Source organism: Lasioglossum baleicum, chromosome 2, assembly GCF_051020765.1.
Source record: "Lasioglossum baleicum chromosome 2, iyLasBale1, whole genome shotgun sequence".
Classification (NCBI taxonomy): domain Eukaryota; kingdom Metazoa; phylum Arthropoda; class Insecta; order Hymenoptera; family Halictidae; genus Lasioglossum; species Lasioglossum baleicum.
In genome coordinates, this window is record NC_134930.1 from 20,258,050 (window position 1) to 20,281,682 (window position 23,633).

The following is a 23,633-nucleotide window of genomic DNA, read 5'->3' on the forward strand; positions in this document are numbered from 1 at the left end:
CGGATCACGAATCACGAGTAGAAGGGGAAGGTAGAGTGGGGACACAATAGCAACTCTAGCGACTCTGGGGTCTACGACTCTATCTTGCCCTCAATCTGATCTGATCTTGTCTAAGATTTTATGCTAAAATACAGTTGATTTCCTTTATTATGAAAATGTAAATGAATCACGTTTGACTAGTTTGTATAATCAATGGAAAAGTAATAATTAGACAGCGAATTTAATACATTTATGACCAAAATGAGTAAAAAATTAGAAGAATTTTAAAATACCGTTAAATTATTTTCAACATATTAAACATATTGAAAAAGAAAGTAAATGTCTATTTCACTCCAGACTCCAGATTGTTGCAATTCTGGTAGAAAATATTTATTTTGCATAAAGATCCACTGTCTAGTAATAAGAAATTTCATCTGTGGTTCTATGAACACATGCACGAATCTTCCACGATACTATGTTTGTACTTTTCAGAATGAAATAACATACGGTAGAACGATAACAGCATATTACTTTCATTTAATTGCAGAATGTTCGCAGTGTACAATAATGTTTCTACTGAAATTACAGAGAATTTTCAAAAATCAATGACAAACTACCTTCATCATCTATTTTTGTAAAAAAGCTATTCAATCATTATCGAATTGTATCATGTTATTTGTATGCAGAGTATTTATAATAATTACGAATACAAAGTCGAATTTTGCACATTGCTTTATATATATTTTACAGGAATATAACTTTACAACAGAACATTTTTGTAAATAATAGTAATAGTGCTTGAATTTACACGAAGATCGTATCATTATTTATGAAAAGTTACCACTCATGTACATATTGTTTTGAAGAAATAGAAAAATAGATCGATTTCAGTTTATAGATATTTGCAACTTGTTTAGTGTGTAGCTACCATCTTTAAGCTTATCAACAAATTTATACTTGCTCGGTGAAATCAATTTGAACATATTTCTCAGTTTAGAAAGAAATTCAGCTTTACCTAATTTTGCAGATGTCGATCGTTTAAATATTCAATAAAAAAGTAAGTGATTTACTGAAATTTTGCTTTTACACCAGTTGCGTAAATCAGTCTCTTGTCCCAGTAAGGCCCATTTTGAGATCCACAAATTTTATGTGCTCGACGCTGTCAATTAAACACAGATCACATAAAAACATTCATCTGTTTAATTGCAGCTTAAACAGAGATCGACAAATTCTCCAACAAACTTATGGATCATTTATAATTAAAAACATAGCATTCGATAATAGTAATAATAATAATAGAATATTCAAATATATAATATTATACAATATGTATATAGATAATTGACAAAGAAACTGACATATAAAACTGTTTGTACAATTCGATTTAATGTATTCAATTTTGAAAGACAACGAAGCTGATCGAAGGAATGTCGTTATTATGTACATGAGTAATTTAAGTGTAAAATATAAGCTCAGGAATTTGCCCTTCCTCTGTAGATGTTCCATTGTTATCACCTGCCTCGATACTAAATTCAAACTGAACTTTTCCATTTCCTGTATCGCTATCCACCATAACATTTTTCAAACCCTTAGTTCCGTAATGAGAATAAGGACCCTGAAAACATCACGATGTTATGTTAGTATCCAATGTTTGGAATGAAAACACAACGGGAACACAAACCTTAAATGTTGCCGATGCTGTATAAATCGTATTTGGTAAAATTTCAGCTAATTCTTTGAACAGTAAGCGATAAGTGTATTTCGAACCGTCGCAGCTAAAACTGGATGAATTTGTAGCAATTACTTTTCCGGAAGCGGTATGTATCAATTCTATTAATACTTCGTATATCGCTGGGCCATGCATGCTACCATAAACTCCGTAGCCAATAAGAAATATACGTCTATCAACACTAAATCTATAAAGAAAAACTAGATTTAATTTTACAGAATATTACAGCGAGGTATCGCTGAATGTAATATGTGCACACCTTATGCGATCGCTTGTTCCGTTATATCCCCATCTACTCTTAGTATGTTGAAACCTACAGACAGTTTGTTCCTTACCAGTCATACAACAACGAGGCATTGTTTGAAATCCGACTACTGGTTTTGGATTCAGTATAAAATATGAAAATAAGGAGAGAACCTGAAATCCATTTCGTGAATTAATCAATTGATAAGAATCTCTGTTAAATTGTATACAAACCTCTGCGTAATTCAGAAGTCCAGATTGCGCCGGGCCAGCGGTAAATTCTTCTTTAGACATTAAAGGAAAACGAATCAACGAGAAAGCACTACCTAACACGAAACGTTGATTTTCAGGGGTTAGCGGAAGCTGATGTCTTACACATTCCGCCTCCGACCATCTGTGAAAGCAACGCAAGAATAAAGTATGCATACCAGCCAAATAATAAGTACGTGTTCACACACCTTAAAACTGCTTGAAATATTTTAGATTCTCTAACGCGAAGAGTGTCTCTTTCCAAAACAATCTTCAGCGTATCGATATCAATATCAGTGAATCCATCAGCGTTTAATGCTTCGGTGGTAAATCTGTCTATGGTATCCAAACAGACTGCAGCCAGTTGAGGCTCGTCGAACAAACGAGCTTGCGTTAAGAGTAAGAAAGCATTGTCGCTGGTTAAATTACTCTTTAAATAATCAACACAGTGCTTCTCTAAAGCAGATACTGCGTATTTCTTAGCCGTATATAATGTCATCATTACGCTCTCGGGATCTATTTCTATCTTATCGGTATATAAAAAAAGAAGCACTGCCAAAAAAGCAACTGGTTCTACATCAGGTACTTCTATTTCTGAAGAGGTCGTAGCGAGTGTTCCGTTGAACATCGCGTCGAAAACAGCACTTCCAGAAGATAGGACTAGTTTATGAGCTGGTATACGCTGCTTCTGAGCTCCTCTCCCTACTATGAAGCTCACGTCAGATAATATTTCATTGTTAAACAGAAAGACGATCCTCTCGCGCATCGTAGCTTTCGTACCCTGCCAATTATACGCGACAGTGGTTTGACTATTCGTCGATATATTTTCCAAGGCGACGTTGCTCTGGGGTCTTCCCTCCAAGTACAATGTATTCGCTGCGTTCGTCGGGGGTCTACTAAAGCATTATCGACAATGTTATATTACAATTACATTGGAAATGCAATGCATAATGTGAAGCTTATGTGAATACTTACTTATCCCCGTTAGAGAACGAAGACTCTCCGCTCCTAGCCATCGAGGAAGTAGGTTGATCTTCGTCGTAAACAAAATTGAGAGCACGTCTGGCCCGCGACAGTGTAACGTTGATAATCGGCAGGGTGTTTCGTACAGTCTCCGGAGACGAGTCCCCTGATGCAACAGGGTTCATATTTGCATTCGGCTGGAGATCATCCCCGTCCTCCTGATTCAAGCGCAAATTATGCAGCCTCGATACGACATGTGGCACATCGTTCAGGGAAGTCTCCGAGGACATTTTTAAGCATGCAACGTAATATTTTTCGACGTACTGCCCCGTCTCATCTAATTACAACGTATCGTGTGAAGAAAGGCGGCACGAACGTTGAAAGTTCGCCCGCCTTGTTCTTATACTTCCGCGAGTTCCACGCACGTACGTCGAGATTTCAATGAGAAGTTGTTACAGGTATCTGATAAAAGGCACGAACGTCATCGTGCAGCGGCAATCTCTTCGTCCGTCTCTTGGCAGGTGCCAGACGAAAAATCTACATACACGTGTCTCAACGAATGGCACCTGATCGGAATGTGCTCCGAATTAAATTGTGTTTGCCCCCCACCCGCTCCCTTCCCACCCTTCTCCGCAGCTCTTCTAGAGCTATATTATAGCACAGACGAGGTATAGGAGTAGACGTAGACCAATCCAGAGATATACTCTCTGACCAATCACCATATGGTGTTTCGTGTGGTTTCGTGTCTCGCGATCTCTGAAATACCGACATCGATCAAAACAACTCGATTTCTTACGCCATCTACGCTGAGGAACGATGAATGCTCGAACTAGATCCAGAATCTTAGAGTAGATCACAGTCTATTCTAGAATTATCCGTGCCGAAGGTGAAAATGGCAACGCCGAGAGAGTCCGGCAGTCAGATTACTCTGTTATTATATATTTTGCATTTCCATTCAACATTTTGAATTATCTTGTGACGTGTCTTGTGGGCACCAGATACTCCGTTATCTAAGCACGTTATCCAACGTTATCTGAAGGCGGGTCTATAAATATATACGTCTATGATCTCAACACTGGTCTAAGACTATATTCATGCTGGTCTTACTTACGGACGCATGCGCAATGAAAATTGTTTCCTGAAAGTTGACATCAGAGTTTCATCTCTAGAATTGTGTATTTCATGGTCGAATAGACACAGCCCTCTGATAACGAAAATTTGTAACTATATCACGATCATTTACCGACCGATACGAGGCATTTCGTCTCGCCACTCGTACCGAGTGGTAATTCTACCAGCGCGTTATCCAGTGATTAAACTATTTATGTTAGACTTCCTGCTTCGGGTGTTTAGGATGCGTGCCGTCCGGACGTTGTGTTCCTCGGTAACTGTGATTACGCGAATTTCCGAACGTTACCAAAGGTAAATATACAGTCTATTGGAACGTGAATATTCAAGATAGATTCGACCGTGAAAATTCACGCGCAGTATTCCGGTACGAAGCAATTCGGAGCAATGGATTTAATTGGATGACAGTTGGTGAAAAAAAGTCACTGCACCAGAGGTATGTGCTTGCTGACGATCGATGATCGTACGATAATTTTTAGAGATTTCTTTTAAATGGATCAATAGTTATGGATGAATAAATAAAACGAAGACTAACCTCTCTCTTTTGTTTGCACTGTGTCCGTCGAATTCGTGGATGTGTCAGGTGATAATGTTCTGATTCTACCGTTTGTAGATCATTCATTGATCTCGTCGCGGCTGTACTGATAGAGATGGAGATAGTTTGTTTATTGGAAAGGGAATAGGGAGATTATAGTTTAACAATTTCAAGCATAACAGTTGAGTACACCAATAAAACGCATCTTAATTCCTCGTAATAGAATTTGAAGTTCTATTCTCTTTTCGTCGAATCGTACAATATTATACATTCGGTAAAGTTGAAAATTTCTGGTTCCTTCAGTGAAAGGTTAACCGGTTTTCTTGTATAATGGAAATAATTGGGAAAACAAATTTTTGTTACTGTAAAACATGTCTTCCCTCGCACAGTGTGACTTTTGCCTCTACGGTTAGTGTTACCTTTTTATCCTCCCTACTAACGTAATGATGAAACTTTATTGCTTTTAATTATTTCGTTAGGATACCTTTATCAACGGATTGGTGAAATTTTTCTGATTAAAATAGGACCGAACACGATAGAATTGCAATTATACACTATACATATGCATCGCATTTTTAATAATTCTTATTTTATTAGATTTGTAAGACTCAAACTATCATTTGCATTTCTTATAATTGTTAAGCAAACGTAAAAGAAATTGTCTGCACTTTTATACTATTTCAGTAAATATTACGATTTCGAAATCGAGAGGAAGAATTAATTTTTTTTCTATTTCAAATACTGAAAAGAAAATTGAATATTTTTTATTTTTATCATTCGATGAAGTCAGTTTACGTTATACACATACATATATATATATATCGAGTTTTAAGTTATCAATTATTAATAAAAGAATATTCGAAAATAATCAACTGATTTCTAATTATAGACCGTGACATTTACTCGACAGAACTCGCACGTTAAACATTCTACGAGTCGGGAAATATGTCTTCCATATTGCAATGGCTCGATCATGGCTAGGATGTTTGCTGGGCGTGCTAGTGCCATCGGCGGTCTTTTATTTGTATTTATTGTTGAACGGTAATACAGTTTGATATTGCTTGGCTGTCCGACGACATTGCTGGATTCTCAACGTGTATTATTGTAGTGCCTTCCGCTGAGATTGGTTCCTTCAAGCTCGATGGGAAATCGGGACCGTTGTCCGTGGACCAGAGAACGAAATTACGTGTTGAGGAGCCTAGCTTGCAAAAGATTCGCATAGACAATAATCAAATCGAGGTAAAAAATCTTTCGCGATTAAGAGATCAGCTTGGATGAAATCTTACCTTGGAACCAGCGTTGCACGGTGGTTCCTTTCCCCAAAAAACTGGCATGTAATACAAATGATTTCTTCAAGGACAAACTCTAGCGCGACACACGAAACCAGGGGTTCCTAAGCTTTTTCCTACGTCGATCCCTTTTAAAAGAATGATTTTCTTCATCGACGTCATCTCTATTATTATAGTATATTTACAGCGTACAACATAATCGTAATACTAATGATTCGACTAAGAATATGAACGAAAAATTAGAAACAAGTGGTTTTTCCGGTTTATGTTTTATTATTTGCTGTACTATTTTCATTTTTACTCAAATAAACGGAACTTACATTGCTTAGCAATTAAATAAAATTCCGAATAGACCCCTGGAAGGGGTCCACCTGGACCCCGTTGGGAATCCCTGTGTTACTGTGAAATGTTACAATCTTTAAGGTACTCTCCATGCCTCATAAGTAGACTGCGGATCTTCATGCAAAATAAAAAATGTTTGCATTGTTTGCAAGACACAGGAGCCGAATAGAAATTTCTTTCCTCTTTTAATTGTCTTGTTCAGCTGAAATTAATACACCGATGTCCTTAAATCTTCTTAATTCGTTCACCGCTTTAAATGGTACGTGCTCATTTTTGTCATAAATGCATAAAATCCGCAGTCTACTCATAAGTTGTCTCCGGAATTCGAAAGGAACGCGGCACTTTCGATTCTAGCCGAATTATTGGCTGAAGTATGTCACTTGCGCGGCACAGAGAGTACTAGGAACCACGAAAAAATTCGCCAATCGTGTATCGGCCAGGTTTTCGGAAAAAGACGACCACCAACGCGTCGTTCTATCGAGAACACAGACGACCGCCGGACAACGATGATTTCTTTTTCAAGGGGAAATGCGAGAGCGTACACATCGCGATGGTCTGCGCCGGCTACAACTCGACGTTCGCCCTTGTGACAGTAGTAAAATCCGTGTTATTCTACCGTACTAAACCCTTGCACTTTCATTTGCTCGTCGACGAGATTGCGAAGAGAACTTTATCGACTCTGTTCGAAACGTGGGACCTACCTCATGGTTAGTAAAAAGGAGTCCGCCCGTCGTTATTATTCTCCTTCGTTCCTTAATCGATCGGATTCTCGTTCCATCGATCCTTCGATGCTTGAATTACATTGTCCTCGTTGCGTTGCTCGTTCAACGGCAGCCAGAGCAACGGCCTGGAAAACATTTAACTCGCGGTGACCCGGTTCCGACAATTAACCGAGTGAACTAAATTACACCAATTAAGCAATTTTCGAGAGTATCGGGTTGCCGAAGGAACGGACGGGAGCCAATAACGCCGGCGAGTCTATGGGTCGGCTATTTTTTTCGGACTCGTTCCAGTGAACGTGACGTACTACAAGGCTGAACGATGGGTGCCAAAGGTCTCCTGGATACCGAACAAGCATTATTCCGGCGTGTACGGTCTTCTGAAGTTAATCCTGCCGGACGCGATGCGGGAGGACAAGGTGTTGGTATTCGACACGGACGTGACCGTCCTAAATGATGTTAGTTTGCTTTGGCGGGTGTTCGAGAAGTTCACGAACGATCAGGCTCTAGGTTTAACGGAGAATCAGAGTCATTGGTACATAAAGGCACTGTCTTACGGTCAACGGCCATGGCCAGCTCTCGGCAGAGGGTTCAACACTGGCGTGATGCTAATGCAGTTGCAGCAACTACGTAACAGAAAATTTATGATCCTCTGGGAAACGGTTACCAAGCGTGTACTCGACCGTATACCAGAAACTAGTTTAGCCGATCAAGACGTAATAAATGCTGTTATCAAAGAGCATCCTTCCATTATACACAAAATAGAGTGCACCTGGAACGTGCAGCTGAGCGATCACACGATCAGCGATCTCTGTTACCGCGACACTAGTCAGATAAGTGTACGCAACCCTCTCGTCTAGTTTGGGTCGTCCAATAATCATTTTTCACTGTCCAGATATTATTTACTTATTTACTTACATATGCAGTTGGTCTACAAAGTATTTCTACACCTTTTAAAAACGAATAGCTTCTTAAAAATTCCATCCAGCAGCTTGAGTGTTTGTTGAGACGCTAGAAGGATTAGTTTATGTACTAGCTGATGTGTAAATAATTTTACTTTTTAAATTGCTATCGGTGTAAAATTTCATAACTTAAAAATCGCATAACTTTTTTTAGATTGGTCCAAAGGACTTGAATTTTTCTAAGATGTTAGACTGACTAGTTTTGCAGAGTTGGGCAAAATGTAATTTCAATTAGTTATGGTATAACTTATCAATAAGTTATGGTGAGATGTAAAAACCTTTGAATTTAGTGTCTCTCTTTGGACGATCCAACACTTACAGTTCCCCACCTAGGGACCCGGTTTCCATCATTCGGTTGGTTTTAGATTGTGCATTGGAATTCACCTCGAAAGCAGGACGTGTATAATAAGCACATCAACGAGTTCCGCAAGTTGCACAGGGTGTTCCTAGAGATGGACGGGAATCTGCTTCGTAGACGTTTGTTCGGTTGCGATAAACATGACGAGACCGCGTCCCAAGTAAGTCTCAGGATTCGAACTCATTGTACAGGTGTTCATCACCGGCAAGACAGCAATTTCTAATTTCCAGTACAACGAGTCGAGCCCGTGTCAGGATTTCACCAGAGGTGCGACCATGCTGTACCGCACTCATCCTTTCCTTCTCGAGTACGAGTACAACGTGTACGCGCCGGCAGACGTTGCTCTGGTAACCCAGTGCAGCGTGGAAAGAATACCGTTGCTAGAAGAACTGTCGAAACACTGGCCAGGAACCATAAGCGTGGCGCTGTACCTCACGGACGCCGAGGTGCAGAACTTTCTAGAGTTTGTAAAGGGATCTGTCGAGTTGCGCAAGAGGAGGAACATCGCGTACCACGTGGTGTACAAAGATGGGGTGCGTGTATTCTGCAGTCGGATGTTCTTTAAAAGATGCAGGGCTGCTCTTTTCCTTGCGCGAATAGACATCTTTGCCTTTCTCCTATAAACGTTTACATTTTTAAACGAGAAGACGTGAGAAATCCAAATTTCGATCCTGCAAGATCAAAAGTTATGTGTTTTCGACAGGATAGCGCCGTACTGCCATAAAACCGACAATTAATTGGTTGGTTTACACTTTAAACACTGTAAATCGCTCAAGTTTAAACACCACTTTTGATCCATTGATCCTGCAGGATCGAAACTTGGATTTCTCACAATTCCTGGTTTAAACCTGCTGGATGACATAGGAAGAAGGTAAAAATTTCTGGTTAGGTAAGGAAAAGTTTACCCAGATGTAGTATTAACGCGACAAAGAGCGGGACCGACAAGGAATGATCTTACTTAGTTAGCGGAGCATGCACATTGAATTACACGAACGTCTTCTCCCCCAGGACCTCTACCCGATCAATTACCTGAGAAATATCGCGATGTCCTACGTATCGACGCCGTTCATTTTTCAACTGGACGTTGATTTCCTGCCGCAACACGGCCTCCACGAGAGCCTCATGAATTACATCGCTAAATTAAATATCACCGAGTCGGACAAAGTAGCGCTGATCGTGCCGGCATTCGAGACCGAACGTTACAGGTATTTCCGCTCGAGCGACTTGCGAACGCATACAGAGCCCGTTGTCTGCTGCACAATGTGTACACCCCCGCTGATCTGATGCGATGCATACTCGCGTGAATGCATGAGATGTCTCTAGTGGGCTTCGACTGCCGATTGTGCTCGGTTGCGAGGAACAAACGGTTGTTTGAACCCATTAAGGCGACCATTGTTCCCGCTGTAATTGCGGAAGACACTTTTATTGCGCGATCAAGATTCGATTTTACGGTTCCGATACCTTTTGCTGTTTTCGAGCAATTATATCAGGTTCAAGGGAAAGTTCCCGTCGTATTTAAGCAGGTAATTTTGCTTGGAAATCGAAAACACACGTTGCTGATAGAGTCTCTCTGATGAGACTCTTTGCACTACAATGGCGACTCTGAGGCGCCAGTAAAAATTGCCATTCTGTAAATTGTAAAACGCTCAGCTGTTCTATGAGAAAACAGGTTGAATTTGATGTGCACAATGTAATGTGAACGTAGTACAGATGAAATGAAGGGGTGTCGTATATTTTATAGGTTCACGTTTCCTGCGAACAAGGACGAGCTGTTGAAGTTCTTGAAGCGCGGAGTTCTGTACACCTTCCGGTACCACGTGTGGACCCAAGGCCACGCCGCGACTAATTATAGTTACTGGCGGAACACGATGGAACCGTACGAAGTACGTCGCGTAAACCGGCTTGGATCGCCTCCCTAAGCTGCAAACGATTAAGTTAATGTGATCGTAGGTCTCCTGGGAACCAGATTTTGAGCCGTACATCGTGGTCTCGAGATTAGCCCCTAGATACGACACCAGGTTCGTCGGTTTCGGGTGGAACAAGGTTTCCTACGTGACGCATTTGACGATATTAGATTACAAGTAAGAGATCCATCACGGCCGACTCGTTTAATAATATCAATGAATAAATTAAAGATTTCAGAAGACTCAATGTACACGTGTACACGTACACCTATGTATTCGTACGTACATGCATTCACGTGTACTATGTATTAATGCATCCTCCTTTTAATTTGTATAATTTTTAGAACATTGATATTAATCTATGTATCGAGGCCGTGGTTTCACAAATTCCGCGGTTGTTGGTACAACAATAAATTTGAACGTAATTTTTGGTTACGTATACGAATACGTATACGAATTAAAATGCGGATACGTTAATACACGTGAAATAGGGATCTCTAATTTGTATAGGTACATCGTCTTGCCGGACACGTTCATTATCCATCGACCCCATGCACCTAGTCTGGACATCGGCAAGTTCAGGACCGACTCCATTTATAGGAGGTAACGTATGAAAAACATGATCGTTCGCTAACCACACGGTATACACTGTCCATTGAAAAAATCCAATCACAGCGAGAGCAGTTGCTTACCCATAAATGGCTCCTCTCGCGTTTTTATTATTAAAACCGGTGGGATATCCCTGGGAGACTACGACGATTACGAGATACGTCGTGTGTACATAGAATATCCTGGAACTTTGCCATACCGGATGTACATAATTACATTCACTTTTTTTCCTCCCTCCGTTGTCGTATCATTCCAGATGCCTGAAGAAATTGAAGGACGATTTCGTCCAAGAGTTGTTAGCCAAATACGGCGAGGGCGCTCTGGCTAAGCTGAAGAAACTGACCAAAGAGGACAAAGTATTGAAGCCTGATGGAACCAAATGATCGACAATATTTACGATAAGTGTATTAAACGGATCCAAGGGCGATCATTTTATCGTTATTTTCTCAATAAAAGAAGAAACCTGAAAATCACCGGACAATGTTCCTTCCTTGACCTGTCAGCTATCACGTAGATTAAGGATGTTCTGGAGGTACAATGGGAGACGAAAGTACGAGAAATTCGAAATTCATCAATATATTGGCAATGAAAGCCACTCATGAGTATATTTTGCATGAAAAAAATAGATCAATTTAAAAAGCTTTCGTTTAATTAGTGAATTTCATGTTATATTTATTTTTTAATCAAATTGTCTTCATATTATAAAGAATTGTAAGTGACTTTTGCGATCGCTCTAAAGAAGACGATAACTTTTTGAATATTGTACTATACGATTTGAACTTTTTTGGGAAGCTAGAGCAATTAGTTTACTGAAGGATGTGACAAATATTATGCTCGAATTACTATGAAATATTATGCTCGCGATATAATTTAAGGCAGGATCCGAATGAACGTCGCGGGAATGGGGTTGGGAAATATTTATTAAAATTTAACCATCGTAGTGGAGTGTACAGAGTGGTGCTTTCAGTACATTCTCTTAACGTTACAGTCACGCTAAATATTTCATTTATAAAATATGTATAATATTTACAGTGATAGTACATTGACATGGCATTATAAATTATAGTCGGCCGAGAGAACGTTACACCGAAACGGAACTAAACTCGGTCGCGCGTGCGCCGCGCCGTTTGCGTTACATAGTAAAAATTCTCGTAGAAAAATAATCGTGGGCTAGAACGATCGCAATGATAAATGACAACGATAATGATAACGCCGGAACGTAAACAACGGGCGCTGAAAATCGAATTCATCGATAGGAATAATAAAAAACAGTATCAATCATAGCAATAATCATAAAACGATATCGTGACAACACGATTATCAATAGACTGCGGACTTTTATGCAAAAGTAAAAATGTTTCGCATTGATTTCATCCCTTAACAACTTTGTTACATTAAAAGCAAAATTACAACATTCTCGCATTCTTAAAACTCTTTTATCGTTTTATATTCCAGCCTACAAGTTTCTTCGTAAACGCATAAAGGTCCGCAGTCTAATTTTATCAATAAGACGACGGGCGTTACGCACTATAATCGAAAGAAGTACGAAAGAAAAGAAATTAGACACGATCAACGTTTCGCGGAATTGTTGTTTACGTCGATTATTCCATCCTTAACGTTCCTATATGTTCATCTAGGATCTAATAAAACGAAAGTGTCTGAACGCTACATACCCTAGAGAGGTTCCCTTAACGTTTATATCGTGACACGCAAACATAGTTTCCTTTACATTTATAATAATCCCTATTACGATAAAAACACTCGGGAAAAAAGCGTTCTCATCCTGTACAACGAACAGCTGTACGAGATACGAAAATATGGTAATGGAACGTCATTTATTCATGACTTCAGCCGCGTTTAGATGTCTACACACATTCATCGAAAGTACGTGAGAGAAACATGGACGTGGGTTGGCCTGATCCACAGAAACACACGTCCGACATACGTTTCATTTTCTTTTCCTTTCTTATCCTGTTTCGTCGCGTGAAACAGCTTCGTTGTCAGGAACACGTCTCGCGTTTCTGCACGGTACTGTTTACATACATTATACACACTAGTATACACGCGGGAAGTGGCGAGAAGTCCGTTTGTGTCCACTCGAGGATCTGGCAATGGAATGAATTAGGCAGTTTCGAGTACGCGATTGGGACGCGACTCGAGCGATCATGCGAGAGAGCGTGCTGCTTTCGACGTCCGACGCGTCGCGACGTCTCGGATAACGTTCGCATGGAAGAACTCCGCGGAACTCTTTGATTGTTGCGTGATCCTGTCGGGCCGGGGTGCAAAGTGACGATTATCGCAGCTTGAAGCACCAATTTCGCGTAGAAATCCGTGAAAACAACAGATTTATTCGAATAACTTCCGAAAACAAGGACAGAATGAACGTTTTAACCCTTTGGAAGTTTGCAGAAACTTGAGTTCCCCGGATTGAATCATTCGAACGTACCATTCATTTTCTACCCTGTATAAACCGCAGGCAATTCGATCAACCGTCCCGAGAAACCAACCCCTAACTTCGCTGCGACACTTATTGTTAGGCCAATCGGTGCTCCGATTATATTCGCCGCGCCTACTTTCGCGTGACGAACTTGTCTCGGCGGCCTTGAACAGCTAATTCACTTTGTTCCCCAGCGTTCGACCACTCGCAAATTAGGCTCCACGATCGCCCAACGGCCCCGGACCGCAAGGAGTTAACTCGATCGATTAGATTCGCGTCTGTTGTCGCTCGCGAAACGATCGCTCTCTCGTTCCTCGTAACGCGACCACGCTCGATCAACTTCGCCGAACCCAATTAGGAAAGATCCCCTGCTCTTCGCGAGAATCGTTCGTATCGTCGCGAACGCAATTCCTTCGGACCAATTGTACTCTCTAAGTAATACGAAACCTGCATCGTTTCTACGTCGGGAAATGTCAGTCTTCGAAGAGCAGCTACGACTTAATGCTTTGTAAAGAAACGTTGCACGAGCTCCGGCTACGCGAAGGAACGACTCGGCGGCGCACGATCGATCCCCCGAAATTAGGACTTGCAAAATTCAAGCTCCTCGGATGTAATGTATAAATGTTAAAGACACGTCCAGTGTCTTAAGCCGTGCGCCGCCGCCTTGATTCCCATTCCCGGGAACGAATCGGTTAATCACGGAGAACCCCAACCGTCGCACTATGCTCTGAAAACCCGCTGGAAATTTGCAGTTTTTCAGGATTTTCAACGTTTCTAATTTGTAAATTAACTATCCAATTTCAATGAGATTTTCGTCTTTTAAATTTTCGTTATTGGGCCAGCTAGAAAAGTTCGACGTGACCTGGACAACGTTGCTCCCGCCGTCGAAGATGTCGATCGCGTATCGATTGTGGTCTACGACGCGCGAGATCATCGCGGACGAAAAACGTCCCGAGCAGAACGACGTTAATGGTGAACTGGTATTGCTCGAGAGTGGTATATCACGTTGAAAATTAGATTAATTATGCGCGCATAACGTCCAGATGGCTGTGGTTGGATCGGTGTATTGGACGGTACTTTCATCTGCACGCTCGCAGATGCAGTCAAGAACTTCACGCCAATATCTCAGTGTCAGGGACTGGGGATGTTCCCCAGGACTGTCGGTCGGAATAGGGTTTCGAGCACTCGAGCTCGGCAAAAACAATTATATTACTCCATTACTATAGCGAACCCGAAGGATCGAGCAAGACAAGATGGCAATGATATAAATCGTGACTGCGTTTCCAAATCAAATGATCTCGGTAAAAATGTCTTAGGCAGTTTACATTAGTGGGGATGAGTTTTTGGTCCTTGGTTGAATCATCCTTGGCCACGAATCAGCCATGCTAGTTACCATTTTTTAAAAAAGTAATGGATGATCGCTGGCAGGTGAAATCTTTTACACTTTAGGCATTTCCTGTGATTCACAACTGAGAATAATTTGTTTCATTGTAACATTTAGATTGGTGCAAACGCAATGTCCGAATTTGGAATAAAGTTAACTTTTGATCACTCGCAATTAAGCGTAAACAAAGGTGTCGATTACAACAGCAAATATATATTTCGCATTAAACTAGTTAATTTATTGTATAATCTAATGTTCCATTTAACCAGTTACGTAGAAAATGGAGTGCGAGAAGGTTAAAACACAATCACTACCTTTTTATCAGAAATTGTTTCACGATTGGCACATTTCACCTGGCGAGAATCGAGTGTGAGTCGAAAATTTCTCTCGAAGATCTTCAAACCAGTGTTAATATCACATGCAGCCTCCACTGTGTTATTTCCGAATTCATATACGCACAAGAAACCCTGCAGATTATTTATTTCACTCAATTGTTTGATTTATTTCACTGTAAAAGCTTTTCAGTTGACCTCACGATTAAGTTATGCAATTTTACCGTTCACTAAATCATTCGGCAAGAAAGTTGAACGAAACCGGACATTTCGTATGCACGAACCTGACATAGATTATTAACAATATTACGTTAATACGCGCGAAAACTTGTGGTCTACGTAATGAATATTACTACAGCACTGCCAACAAGCTGCGAAAGGCTAATTCAGCCTGCTGGGCTAAGAAATAACTTTTAATCACGGCATGAATAAATTTTGCAACCACGGCGGATCGATATGTGCTAAGCTGTTTGCTCGCCGGTTTCGAAACTTGATCAACTCCCATAATTCCAAAATCGATACACACGTTCTGGGTATCCTGGTCGACAACGGGCTGTCTTTTATCAGTGAATCGCTACGGTTCCAGCGAAATTGTATTCCGAGGGAGGAATCTCGGGTATGCGACTCATTAAAAATACTAAGTGAAACGTGTCCGATATGAACGCTGTAGCATTCGAAATTACACACGTCTCTCCCCCACGGTCCCGTCTCAACTCTGATCCCCGTTTGACTTCCGTCGTAACGACATCAAGCGGATATGTACCCGGTAGGTAGATACGCAGAGTCATTAGAGGAGCGAAATGGTAAACGGAGAGAAGCTCCAAGTATCGCGGAGTCGACTATCGATCGCGAGCGATCTGTCGAGCGTCTACCGGGACGAGCAGAGCTTCAAAACTGTTTTGATATCGATCCCAGTCCTCGAGACAGTCACGGAAAACTTTGATTCCGAATAGTCAAATGTTGCGAAACGCCCACAGGGCACGCGTTAGGTGGTGGACAATGAAAAATTACGACGAAGTCGTGAACATTCTGCCTGGAGATTTTCTGAGGCGCTAGTAAAGTTGCCATACCATTATTCAAAATTCGTGAAAAGGATTATATAAAATAAAAATGATCTGGGTTGAAAGAAATGTCTTGATTTTGGAATTAAAACTGCTTCGACTGCAAAGGGGTGAGTATATCGATGTCTAATCAATAGACTGGGGAGTTCATGTAATTTGCAATTTCTCGAGAGGATTTTTAAGAAGGGGAAACCAAATAAAATACATAAAATCTGACTAATTAGAAATCTTCAGTTTCTGCAATTTTTTAAAAATCGTCCTCGCAGCAGAAAATTCTGAAAAAATGTACAGTCGTGTACACCACCGAGTAGAATGTTCATGAATGTTTTTCGTAATTTTTTCATCGCGCGTCTCCCTGTGTTACAGTTTGAAACGCTTATTTCCGGAGCAGTTTCAAAGAGAGGATTTTCATTTCCCTTTTGCCGTGTGACTGTCGCAGAAAGTATTTTGCGATAATAATTGCGCTGACGAGCGGCAGCTCGTTCGTGACGCGCGAACCCCTCCGGTAAACAGGACTCGGCTAATAGCGCATAGAGCACCGCGAGTTGACATCCGCTGTAATTGCGGGCTTGTACGTGTTCCATTTCCACCGTATACTTGTCCCGGTGTCATTAAGTAGGAGCATGTGACGGCGAGGAAAAGCCAACGGAAGGGGGCGAGGGAGAGAAAGCTTGTGTTCCGCGCGAGAGAACGAGCCCCGCGAGGGAAAGATCCCACCTCTTTTCTCTTCGCGGAGCGCAAATGGGGAAAATTCTGATTTAGGATGGCCGACGTGTCACACCTCCGGGGCGGAACGGAAAAGTACCGGAATGCTAAATATTTCGGGCGACCGTACGGACCATTATTTCCAGCAACGTTCGCCCCCGCCGCTCGTTTGAAATCATTTCGGGAAAGGAACGCGAACGTCAACAATTTTCTTGGACTCTTTTCCACGGATGTACAAACGGCCCCGGAGAAAATGAGAAAACGACTACGTGGAAAATATCATTCTTGTCAACCCTTCATGTCCTTCTCTGCCGTGCTGGTCGAGTCTGTGGGACTCACGAAAAGTCTACTTTATTCGACTTCTTGGAATTACCGTCGTGACAGAAAGCGTTGAACATGTCAAACAACGTGTAGAAACCTTTTTTAGAAAATGGTGCTTTAAATGTACCTTCGCGGCGTAAAACGTGAAAGAAAGGAAAGCTTGGTTGGGGGGATCGGAAAAGACTCCTGGAATGCAACACGATTAACAGATGAATCCAAAGACGTTTAATCACTTGTTAGTTTCCGCGTGGACAACCAAAACATATAACTAGATTTCAAGCATGATTACTTCAGGCTTCTTATACTAATTTTTCTCTTAAAAAGCACAAAGAATCATCGAAGTAAATGTAAAAAAAGCTCGCCATATTCGCAAACGCCCGGAGAGATCGAAATTCATTATAATAAAAATTGAGAAGACTCCTCAACATGCAAAATTAATCTGTAGACCTCGGTAAAACATTGGATCGCCTGATTGTAAGGATAACGAAGCGGGTAAAAATCAGCTAAGAATAGTGAAGCAATAAAAATAGGTAAAGGGTTTAAAAAATCACAACGAAAATAGTTCAAGCCGATGATAAACGAACCCGTAACGTGCTCTCCGTGCCTCGCAAGAAGCCTGGCAGGAATTCGAAATTCGATTGGGTGATTCCACTGGCAGTTTCGGTCCTAGCCGAATGTGACTTCTAGCGAGGCACATCGGTAACCTTGAAAAAAGTCCAACATCGCTCGTTAAAACGCGAACCCGAGCCCTTTGAAGTCACTGGGTGAGAATTTGAGACGCGCTCGACTTGTATTACCGCGATTAAGAAAGAGATAGAGAGATCATCAATCGTGTATCCTAGTTTAGGAGAGGATTCAGAAGCGACGCGAGGGTCTAACGACCGTTCAATTATATTTTAGTGGTCGTATCGCGCACGCGTGTATCCGTTTAAATCCTTACGGGGTGTCGTTAATCCCGAGGGATGAAGGGACGAGAGAGGTCGTCTTCCCGGTGCGCGGTCGCCGTGTGAGTGTACGTGGCCGGAGAACCCGTCAAAATACAAAATTACAAAAATATACTCGTGGCGCCGTGTCAACCGGTCGTGCCGCGCTGCTTTCAACGTGGCCGCATTTACATATAAACAACGTCGTGAATCAGCGTGCAATTAGGGTCCGTGTATTTACAGGGCGCGGCACGACGATTGGTCCGGACGAGCCGCGACTCTGCTAGGCCGCTTAAAATGATCCGCGACGATCCACATTATGTATACATATATATACGGCCGGTCGTGTAGCCTCGATCCTGTAGTCCTTGATCGTCGAGATCACGACCAGCTCGATCCTTCTCCGATGCGAGAAGCGGAAGCGGATCCAATCACTAGGCGCTCTCCTATTTAAGGGGGTGAACTCGTTTCCAGGACTTTCCCCAATTTTTACTTTCTTCATTTCTGAACAATGCAAAAATGGGGTTTTCAGTAGTCGCCAGCGCTAGATAAAAGATCAATTTAGGCCGCGATCGCCCTCGAAAGTCCTATCTTTACGTTTACATTAATTAATATTCGGACAATCCCAAAAAAACGAGAACTTTGTTAATATTGGACTATACGATTTTAACTTTTTTCAGGAGTTAATGTTGCGAGAAGAAATTTTATCGGCCTAGGATTGATCTCTTATCTAGCGCGTTTGATTACTGAAACACCCCATCTTTGCAATTAATAAATGTTAAATGCTTTCGGCGCAACGGTTCGATCGTTTACTACTAATTGTGAAGCAATTTTGCTAATTATCAAATCTTGAAAAGGATCCAAACTAGGATCGAAACGTTGATTTTGTATGATAGTTAGCAGAATTGCTTCATAATTAGTAGCAAACGATCGAACCGTGTTGCGCCGAAAGTATTTAGCATTTATTAACAGGAAATACGATCGATAGAAGAAACATATTCATCTTCGCAGTCCTAGAAACGAGTCCACCTGCTAAAGAAATTTCTCCAGGATTCGTTTCGACCGGCGAGAATGGAAGGAAAGTTGTTGAAAGGGCCGAGGGAACGAGGTTACACGACTGCGTCGCGATTGTCTCCGCGTCGTCTCAACGGCTCCGCGTCGTCGTACTCGTGTCTCGTTCGTAATACTGTTAGGTGCGTTCACGATCGGGGAAGGCGCCTCGTCGTTCGATCATGTTCACGGCCGGAGAAGATCAACGGAAAGTGGTACACTGCTGTCGAAGGGCCGGTTTCGGACGATCACCGAATAGGAGGAACAATGAAAACCGTGGAAACTCACGATGAGCACACGGTTTAATCCGGCGATTACGTCGAGCATCTCTGTTTTACGTGGCAGCAGCCGGCGGCAGCTTTCCGACCGGCAGGTTAGACTATGAAAATTGTTTGCGATCCCGTAAATGTTTCGGGTTTCCACGGTGTGCAGACGCTGATTGAAGGGGATCGTCGGAGCGTAAACGTTTCGGGGAGAGGTTCGCGGCATAGTCGAGTGAATTCGAATGGCGTTGTCGAGCTGGGTTCTTCTCCGCCGGCAACAAGTTGCGCGACGATCGATCCGGAAATCCCCGCTAAAGGTGGGAACGCAACTCTAAGCTCCGGATAAAACACACCGCGGGAGCGTAACAAGTTCGCGTGCGACCAATTCCGTAGCTTTGGAAACGATCTGGAATCGCGTCGAGGCGTTCTGCCGATTCCTCTCGATCGCGCGAAGACGTTCGAAGGTGTGTTCGTTGCCTGGATAGAAGAATTAACAGCTGCCGATGATGTAGGTCCTCACAGATTTCGATGATCTTGGAATATGTTATAAATAGACTGCGGATTGTCTTCGTCGGTTGCAAGATTACCCTTGATGATTTTGACACGGGAAACTTATTAATTAATAAAGCCGATAACGTTAAAGGAGGGTGTTGTTCAGAATGATTACCTTGACAACATAAAAGCTCGTTGAAATCGGAGAGGTCCCGCATCATCGGCAACTTCACCGAATTAAGATCTACCAAGAATCTACACGATTGCGTCCGTTTGTTACGTATACAATGGCGTTCTCGTCGCTTCAAACGCACCAGTTCTCGTCGCTGACAGACTCGTCCTACTTCCCCGCTGAAAATTCTCGCGTATCCTTTCGGACGAAACCATCGGCGTTGCTCCAGAACATCGACCCGATCAGAAGACAAACTATTCCTTAGATATAATACACAGTATGTACACGAGCGTACTTAATTTTTACAATACACGCGGCCGACTCCCTTAAGCCGCGACGACGAAATGGCGCGCGAGGTTTCCGTCTCAAACATTTCCGGAGGACAGTCCTTGGAGAAGCTACGTGTTCCCGTAACGGGTGCGAGAGCCCGGGAAATTCGCGCCGGAACATCCGCTTGATTATCGTTCACACGTTGTCCGACGAAATGGAGACTGAAAAATTCAGATTCGTCGTAGCAACCATCCGTTTCGGGTTCTAACATCATCATAACAGCATCATCGAGAAACGAGAAGACGCGTCCCGCACCCTTTCAATTCTGGAAGCTAGAGTCTACCCCGCGCTAGTCAACGCTGTCAAGAATAGAATACGATCGGGAGCGGTTGGTTTTCTCAGTTCGCACGAACGCACTTCGAACACGCTAGAAATAGTTACCCTAACGTCTCCGTTAACCCGTAAGCCGAGGCATCGGCTGTCTTAATCATGATTTACAATGTTATTCAGAGCCAATCGTATCGTGGCGTGGTAGCCACGCGTCGCGCGATTACATTAAACGAAGTAAATCTTACAGTAAAACTAACCATGAAAGGGGAAAATAAAGTTCCGCTGTTCCCGGCTAGGTAGATGAAACACCGATAAACAGCAAGTGTCGCGATAAAAATGATTCCCGCCTAATACGTCGCGTGGCGGGCGTAAACTTAGGGGATGTGTACGACCGATCGCGTCACCGCTTTACAAGCGCATCGTATAAAAGTTACTGTTATCCGCGTCAGCTTTGACATGTTCTCTTGATTAGGCATGCAACAAGCACGACGATAAACTACACGAATCGCATCCGGCGAGCCGTTCATCCTTAACCCCTTGCCTTACGATATCGAGACGAACTCGTGACGAAGATTCTGAACGGAGTCTAATAAATATATGTACGCCATTAATTTCCTTTATACATCGAAATAAAATTCTATTTTGCTTTTGTTAATGTACAGCTATCGGAGAACACCTAGGCGCACAACAGATACAAAGTTCCTCCCTTTTCAGGAAATTAAGAATCAAAAAATAAGTTTTAATCACTGAAATCGTTAAATAAATCGTAGGGCAAGGGGCTAAGGGGGTAGACTCGCTCTTCCAGGATTGCAAAAATGGGGTTGTTCAGTAGTCAAAGACGCTAGACAAAAGAACGACTTTTTTCAAAAGTGCTATTTTTCGTTTACGAGGCGTAATTTGCATTATTCGCAAGCATACGTAGTAATTTCGGTATTTTAAGGTGAAGTGAAAAACCCTACTTTTTTATTCAAGCAACGAACTTTAATCAATAATATATTTTCTGATTTATTCCTTTTGGCAAAAGATCATTGAACAAACTGGAAAATATCTTATTCATTAAAGTTGATTGCTTGAATAAAAAAATTCGGCTCTATTTCACCGTAAAATACCGAAATTACTTTCTCGCCAACCCAATATTTTCATGCAAATTACGCCTCGCAAACGTAAAAATAGAACTTTTCACTGCTGAAAACAGCACCGTTGCAATCCTGGAAACTACCCCGTTAACACTAATGTCTGTATACACGGCGTACGATCTCGTGGACGATCCAGCGATCTATCCGCGAGAGAACCACGAGTCGTACATATCGAGTCCACCGACGTTCACTGAAGTCGAGAGCGTTCGGTCACTAGAAATTTGTGAATCACTGTGTATGTCGTCCGCCACGGGTCCCGGCACACATCAACGATCAAATAAATTATGAGAACACAAGGGGGAGAAAAAACGTCTGTGTGTGGATATTCGGGGAGTGGACGAGAGTGGAAAGAACGACCGGCGAAGTTGTCGCGTCTCCTCAGAGAGTTCCAGCTTGGGGTTTCCATCGAGTCAGCGGTTTCGTGACGATCCGTTTCACCGGATGTGGAAGCGCCGGCCGTACGCGATCGTCCATCAGCAGAGATTCGCCGGGCGAAGTTACACGCTCGAACCCGACCCAAGTATCGACCCGGTCCGGGCCGTTTCTTCAAAGGCACTACCGGTTTATTGTGACTGCGGTCATGCGTCCCTTCTCCTCAGCACGGCCACGGCCTCGCGGCCTCAGCTTCGCCGACCCAGGTACGCTGATCATACCTCGGTCCCGTCTTCTCCCTCGTCCTCGTAGAGAGGTCCGTTGGTGGACTTCTTCTTGGGTTTCGGTGGTGGCCTGGGCGGAACTTTCCTGCCGAGTGTGTTGCTGCTGGATTGTTGAGGCGCGAGAATATGGTTGCTATCGGTGGATTCGTCGGCTAATTTTGTCGGCCATTCTGCTGCGCCTTCGGGAGCAGCTCTGTCCAACGGGCTGCTGGTTAGAATGTTAGGGGTGCTTCGCTGTATCGTGCCGTAGAGCGAGCCTGGCGTTACTGGCAGGGGTCTGTTCCTGATGGAGGACAACGGCTCGGGACTCTTGTTCAAAGAGAGCATAGAGCTGCCGTCCGCGGTGCTCCTGACACCCAGGTTGTCGTAGACCGGTTCCAAACCGTCCGTAGGTGACGTAGGTGGTCCGCTGCTCCAACTAGGTGCTCTTGGTCGACGGGGTATCGTCACGTAACCGTGTCGAGGCATTACCGGTGCGATTGTTGAGCTAGAAATCCCGTACGGTGTCACGCTACGGTTGTGCGGCAAGGTCTTGAAAGCGGCTGGGTATTGGTTCGAAGGCGAACCGAACGCTGATGTGGTTGGCGTAGCGTGCTGACTCGGAAGACGAGTGTTGTCAGGTGCGGTAGATGCTTGGCTGGTCGGAGATGCACCTCGACCACCGGAGAACGCCAATAGGTCCGGCGGGTACTGCCGGTAGCTACCACCTCCTCCACGGCACAGCGTACCGGTACCGCTTTCGAGCTCCGGCGTCGCTCGTTCTTCCCTCTCGTCGTCACCCACGCCGCCGATCACTCCGACGCCGACACCGCTACCGATACCATCAGCTGCCAGAACATAAACAAAAAAGAAGGAGGAACGTTAAAAACTGAAAGGTGTCAGGACACGGTGATGCGAGAACGGAAAATAAAGAACACAGTTTCTAGCGATCAACTAGGCTGTTTGGCGTCGCGGTTTGTGCTGCGTGTGTGGCGAGTCTGCGACGGGTGATTCGGATTAGACTCCGCGCGATTTCAATGGTGTTATTGATGGAAACTTCTCGGATCGACTGATTCTGCGAACTGAGACAAGTTATTACTGCTCTTTTTCTGT

The 23,633-nt window shown here is 42.9% G+C and overlaps 3 protein-coding genes across 9 annotated transcripts in view; 1 reads left to right on the forward strand and 2 right to left on the reverse strand.

Moving 5' to 3' along the window:
* Nucleotides 1–693: 693 nt before the first annotated feature.
* Nucleotides 694–5,374, reverse strand: LOC143216823 (BTB/POZ domain-containing protein 1). Of its 3 annotated transcripts, none has more exons than XM_076440311.1 (7): nt 4,827–5,374; nt 3,176–3,381; nt 2,410–3,093; nt 2,186–2,345; nt 1,968–2,125; nt 1,661–1,895; nt 694–1,594 (listed from the first exon to the last, which is right to left on the reverse strand). In XM_076440311.1, exons 1-7 carry the CDS (start codon nt 4,911–4,913, stop codon nt 1,433–1,435), a joined length of 1,692 nt encoding a protein of 563 aa, XP_076296426.1. In that variant the 5' UTR covers nt 4,914–5,374; the 3' UTR covers nt 694–1,432. The 3 variants fall into 3 exon arrangements, with proteins under 3 accessions (XP_076296426.1, XP_076296416.1, XP_076296434.1); XM_076440301.1 differs by having other exon boundaries at nt 2,410–3,096; nt 4,827–5,335; XM_076440319.1 differs by lacking the exon at nt 4,827–5,374 and adding an exon at nt 3,488–3,788 and having other exon boundaries at nt 2,410–3,096.
* LOC143216815 (xylosyl- and glucuronyltransferase LARGE1) lies at nt 4,445–11,479 on the forward strand. 2 transcript variants are annotated; one of them, XM_076440278.1, is made up of 12 exons: nt 4,445–4,727; nt 5,737–5,867; nt 5,935–6,065; nt 6,981–7,164; nt 7,471–8,015; nt 8,504–8,656; nt 8,727–9,029; nt 9,505–9,701; nt 10,238–10,379; nt 10,447–10,577; nt 10,911–11,003; nt 11,266–11,479. In XM_076440278.1, exons 1-12 carry the CDS (start codon nt 4,693–4,695, stop codon nt 11,390–11,392), a joined length of 2,172 nt encoding a protein of 723 aa, XP_076296393.1. In that variant the 5' UTR covers nt 4,445–4,692; the 3' UTR covers nt 11,393–11,479. The 2 variants fall into 2 exon arrangements, with proteins under 2 accessions (XP_076296393.1, XP_076296402.1); XM_076440287.1 differs by having other exon boundaries at nt 4,446–4,727; nt 5,716–5,867.
* A 432-nt stretch (nt 11,480–11,911) lies between these two features.
* Kek5 (leucine-rich repeat, immunoglobulin-like domain-containing kekkon 5 protein) overlaps nt 11,912–23,633 on the reverse strand; it is a 214,778-nt gene continuing 203,056 nt past the window's right edge. For all 4 annotated transcript variants that reach the window (XM_076440245.1, XM_076440234.1, XM_076440264.1 and 1 more), the window contains one exon: nt 11,912–23,368. In XM_076440245.1, coding sequence (XP_076296360.1) covers nt 22,533–23,368 — 836 coding nt within the window. In that variant the 3' untranslated portion in view covers nt 11,912–22,532. The remainder of the gene's footprint in view (nt 23,369–23,633) is intronic.